Source organism: Melanostigma gelatinosum (genome assembly GCF_949748355.1).
Source record: "Melanostigma gelatinosum genome assembly, chromosome: 9".
NCBI lineage: Eukaryota > Metazoa > Chordata > Actinopteri > Perciformes > Zoarcidae > Melanostigma > Melanostigma gelatinosum.
The window spans coordinates 5803645-5809032 of NC_136642.1; the positions used below are offsets into that span (position 1 = coordinate 5803645).

Sequence of the window (5388 nt, forward strand, 5' to 3'; positions counted from 1 at the left end):
AAAGCAGCTGAAATGAGCCTCGCATTTACATTCGTGACACTCACATATAAATCCACCAATAAATATTATCCAGTAATATATATATATATATATATACATATATACTTATATATTATATACATATGAAATGGGCCAATCTGCATTTTACTCTTGGTACTTTTAGGTATATTTCAATGTCAATATTTTTAAATGTAGGGGTTTTCATACTGTTTCCACCACGGGTATTATTACAGAGCAAGGTGGAGATATTATTTCGGCTTCAAACGGTATTTTAATCATTTTAATACAGGTCCACAAACATATTTGTGCTTTTATTCTATAGAGATGAACGTGTGCTGCCGGGTCCTCCTGCTGAATGCGTCCCTGCTGTAAAAGACGCCGAGAAGAAGAAAAAGAAGTCGGACCCGTAGTGACGTATTTCCGGTGTCATGTCAGCCTTCTGCTGAAACCTCATGGCTAGCGACTGCTGCCGCGTTTAAATGAATGTGTTTTTCCTGCGTCAGTTGCAGTGTTACTGAATCAAGACGTTCAGAGGTATGTTATCGTCCTCCCTCCTACCAGAGAGGAAAAACCTGAGACAATTTAAAACGTGATTTATCCACCAGAAATGCTTATTTCCCGGATGCAAGTGCGCTTAACATAGCAGTACAATATTTAAAATGAACCTTTGAATTCATGTTTATGTGACGAAAGTGTTTACACAGAGCAGAGTGTTTATTATTAAGTCAAATGTAAAAGTATTATCTGTTAAACGTAACTATTACTTAACAAAAGTTGCCATTGTGCAGTAAAATGATCCTGTCAGTGTTTCACGATTACATAATGTTTCGGGATTATTATTGCTGCTGTATTAAAGTTGATGTTGTATTTTATTGTGGTAGATGTTTAAGGTTGTGCTCTTATAATGTTGGGTTGTTTAATCTACAGCAATGCATCATATTCAGTTTATCAGAAAAATTCGAAATGCAATGTTTGAAACAACCGTCTGTACACAGTCAGATGTCAGCGTGTACCATACTTTTAATAGAATAACTGTTTTGGGTACCACGCATTTAAAGATGTTTTGTGTTACAATTAAAAGTGAATAAGTCAAGTTTGCCTAATATTCTACAAACTGTCCTTTTTAATCAGATGGCAGAGGTTGTACCAGAGAAAGGTCGCGCCTTGAAGTTTGCAGAGCAGCAACTCCTGCGTCACGGCTGGGAACATGGTGAGATACTCGCATGTCTTTCGTGCAACTGTTCAGCCACTGCAGTGTGTCAGATACAGGCGCAGATTCCTTATCCAGCCCACTCTCCTCAGGTAAAGGCTTGGGGCGACAGGAGAACGGCATAGCAGAGGCTGTCCAGGCCAAAGTGAAATGTGACAGAGGAGGGGTGAGTGATGTCTGGTTTTATGCAGCGTTCGCTCTCATCACGTCCATCACTGGTGCTTTTGTGTAAACTCGCATGTTGCTCTTCTCTTCCAGGTCGGTCATAAAGAAGGGGAGGAGTTCACCTTCCACTGGTGGGATCATGTCTTCAATAAGGCCTCTGCCAGTCTGCAGGTGGAATCTGATCAGGTGACTCCTCGACCTTCTGATACAACACACAGTCAAACATGCTCACAGTCACCTGGACTCAAAGCAATATGATCAGGGGACATCTTTATTCTGAATAATGAGTGATACTGTCTTGCTATTTTTAATAATGTTAATTTAAGGGAGTTGTGTAACCTGTTTTTGTGATAATGGGCTGACTCTCACTTATTCTGTTCATGTATTAGCGTTTGAAAAGGTTCCCAGCTGATTCATGAGTGGGAACACTCAACACTCACTGAGTCACCTCCTCCACTGGTGAATGTAGCTGCATTTAGGTGGCAATGTAAGTTACCCTTTAAAGTCACTTTCAACTAAAAACATTTTCCTGTGTGATCCAGAACGGTGTTCAGTTGAAGAAGACGGTGGAGGAAGATGAAGAGGATGGAATGATCTCCAATAAAAAGCCACGGAAAGCCGCTCTGGCTAAAGCCAAACTTTATGGATGCTTTGTCAAGGTAATTTATTTGTTTCTCGTTCATGGGCTAAACAATTAATGGAGGTAAATGGCACAGAGGAATAGCTACAGAGGCAATATTTAGTGGGATGAATTTATTGTTGGTTTTGTTCTGAAAGTGAAACATCAGTTTTTTATCCTTTGGTAGTTTAAAATAAACTACTACTTATGGTGCTTTCAAATCTTTCTTGTCTGACAATGTGACTCACTGTTTTTATTTCCATGCTTCTCTCTCAGTCAGCCACGCTGCTGTTTGGTCAGGAGCAGCCATATCCAAAGCCTTCCAGCTCAGACGACAGCAGTAGCTCGGACGAGGAGGACGACCAGAAGCTGGATCTCTCCAGCACCACAAAGTGAGACCTTCATCTGATGCAGAAGTGGTTCAGATTTAGAATTGTTCTTTTCTCAAAAGTTGCGTAGCTTTTTCCATTTGTTTATAATCAATCGGCTTTTAATTACGATACTTCAGAAGCACATTTTAACTCTGTTTTTAAAAGTGTTTAATTTATTCATTAATACTCAACAGGCTCTCGGATGCTGATCTGTTGAGGGCTTGTGGAGGACGCACGGCTCACAAGTAAGTTGATCTTGAAGTATTTTAAGTAAAATGAAAATGGATCTCTTTTCTGATCCATTTCTGTTTTTGTTTTCTAGAGGAGCCAGGTATGGCTTGACCATGAGTGCCAAGTTAGCCAGGCTAGAGAGGCAGGAGGCGGAGTTCATGGCTAAGTACAGCAAGAAGAGCCAACCGGCAAGTGCTCCACCGGTTTGTGTTGCACCGACGACTCTGACCTCACAGTCAGCTGACCAGAGAGCTGAGAGGCAGGAAGAGGCAGTGAAGGACTCTCAGAGGAAAAAGATTCAATCCACTGGGAGCGTTATTGAGCTAGATGATGATGATGATGATGATGAAGTGTCTGTAAGTCCTGAAACGGATGTTGATCCCAGAAAGAAGAAGAAAAAGAAAGTAATCGAGGACATTGAGGTAATAACTGATGCAGATGATGTAATCTGTGTAGGAAACTGTGAAGCGGACCATTCTCATAAAACAAAGAGGAAACACAAAAAGAAAAATAATAATGCCGAGCAGAACAAAGAAAGAACGCCTGCAGCAGAGAGCAGGAGCCAGGAGGAGACTGTTGAGTTGCACACAGAGGTGAAGAAGAAGAAGAAGAGGAAATCCACCAAAACCCACAGTGAACCTGCTGAGGAAGAGGAGGGTAACAACACAGAACCCAGCCAATCAGAGCCGGTCCAGGACTGCGTACCAAAACCCAAAAAGAAAAGAGCTGCAGTTCTGTTGGAGGAAGCAGAAGTTACAGAGGAAGTAAAGCAGAAAAGGAAGAAGTGTAAAAGGGACAAATCATGTGTAGATAACGATTCAAATGAGGAGACACTTCCTCCAAAGAAGAAGAAGAAGAAAAAGAAGAAGTCCAAAGAGTAATATTTGTTTAATAAACAGATTGGTCTTGGCTGGTTGGACAGTTGGCATTCTCTTGAATCACTCTGAGTTATGTGCCAAACATGGACTTGATGGAAGCTGTGCTCTTTGATTGGACAGTTCTGTAAATTAACTGTTAGAACATCTTTAATTAGTAATTCAGGCCCGTAACACGGTTATGGCCTCCAGGCATTGTGCCTGTTAACCAACCTCGCGTGTACGCTAGTTAATACATTTCACAATCAATTATATCTGAGCTGTGAAATTGACGATAACCTGCCGCTGAATTGACTGAGGAAATGAGGTCAGTTTAGTTACGTTTTGCTGGTGATGCAGACTTTAAGATCATTGATCGAATACAACATGAAACGTGTTCATCTGAATCAATCTGATTTTTTTTTTTTTAGATTCAAGCTACAAGTCATTGACTTCATGAGTCAGTGCAGTGTTGACGTTTTTAGGTAACGACACGTCAAATAATTATAGCACGAGCCAATAGATAGCAAGTCGCCACTAAATGTCAAATATGCATTTTAGTAGAAAAAGAATATGAAATGTAAGAAATTAAGTGGTTTTCTGCGTCTTGTTTAACTGACGACACAAATGAAACTACTGGTATTACATCTGAACTTTATATGCTTTTTACTTCTATTCTTCCTTTTTTCACAAACGACGTTGACCTTTCTAACGTACACCGGATTACTTAAGATCTAGAAATTGAGAAATTGCGTTTTAGACGGGAAGGACAAAACGTGTGTCAACAGTTTGTCTCAATAGCTTACGACAGTTGTGACTCGACTGACGTATGAAGTGCGTGCAATGTTGGTGCGTGTAAAATTACATATTCCATAATGTTTACTGCAAAGAGTAACCAACACAGACTGACTTATACTGCTGACTCAGGTTGCATGTAATGGAAGAACCAGTAACCAGTAAGAAGTTCATCACAGTAACATTAAGTAAAACGTACTTCTTGCACCACTGGCGCCTGATGAAACCATCTTCATGAAAAAAAATAATCTCCCTTTATTGTCTGTTGCTTCTGAAAAAAATGTAATGAAATATTTAGTTGTATTGAAAAACACAATTTATTTAAAAAATATATGAAGACAAAACAATTCGGAAAGGTAGAGTAATGGCAGTAAAGATAAAATAGTAATAATGAAAAATAATTGCAATACAAACAAAAAAAAAAGAAGAGCGACACCTGGGATTAAAAAACAGGAAACAGTTTGAGTTCGACTGGTAGAACAGAAGGGACAAACTAATACACAATATACAACAATATGAAATGCATGTTCTTTGCACAGCATATTTTGACACATTGTTTTTATGTAATGCCAGAAACTTTGAGTACACAACATGCAGGAACAAAACTTTGTTGCATCAGTTTGCAAATGAGATGTTTGGTGTAGACGTTGCACAAGTACACTTGCTTAAAGGATTTAGAGTTTTGGATCATCGTAGGAAACGCGTGTTCCATTGACTGATATTCTTTTAAGTCAATGACACTACATTGAATCACATTGATATCTGGATATAATGCACAGTAAAGGGTACTGATATAGTTGCAATAATTCAAAGAAGATTACACTGATAGCATGATGCAGGTTTAGGCTGCTCTTGTGAGAGGTAATACTGTCAAACATATCGTCTGTTTTGTCATTTCTTAGGTTTTGACGGTTCACACCTTCAGTCAAACTCGTCATTTGTTCTAATAAAATACATTTGAATCAAACAGTAGCACAGGTAGAAAAAAAAAAGATGAACACTTGCACACAAAAACATCCTCAGGCTATTCGAGGAACATTAGTATATTATTGTTTTATATTGGTGATGATACAGTTTTCCATGCAACGTGAAGAGCAAGACTACTTTATAGAAAACAAGCTGAAGACAAACATAGCGCTCACT

The 5388-nt window shown here is 39.1% G+C and overlaps 1 protein-coding gene across 1 annotated transcript; it reads left to right on the forward strand.

Annotated features, from left to right (window-relative positions):
• Positions 1-427: 427 nt before the first annotated feature.
• On the forward strand, positions 428-4151 carry gpatch4 (G patch domain containing 4). Its single transcript, XM_079276229.1, has 8 exons — positions 428-534; positions 1132-1210; positions 1303-1376; positions 1469-1561; positions 1918-2034; positions 2271-2386; positions 2560-2610; positions 2688-4151. The coding sequence occupies exons 1-8, from the start codon at positions 484-486 to the stop codon at positions 3475-3477; spliced, it is 1371 nt and encodes a 456-aa protein (XP_079132355.1). The 5' UTR covers positions 428-483; the 3' UTR covers positions 3478-4151.
• Positions 4152-5388: the final 1237 nt, after the last annotated feature.

Excerpts from the sequence above, each read along its gene's own strand:
- gpatch4 (XM_079276229.1), top strand. The coding sequence starts at position 484 with ATGTGTTTTTCCTGCGTCAGTTGCAGTGTTACTGAATCAAGACGTTCA. Across the intron at positions 1,211-1,302 it reads GCGTCACGGCTGGGAACATG|GTAAAGGCTTGGGGCGACAG; the intron begins GTGAGATACTCG and ends CACTCTCCTCAG. Across the intron at positions 2,387-2,559 it reads GATCTCTCCAGCACCACAAA|GCTCTCGGATGCTGATCTGT; the intron begins GTGAGACCTTCA and ends AATACTCAACAG.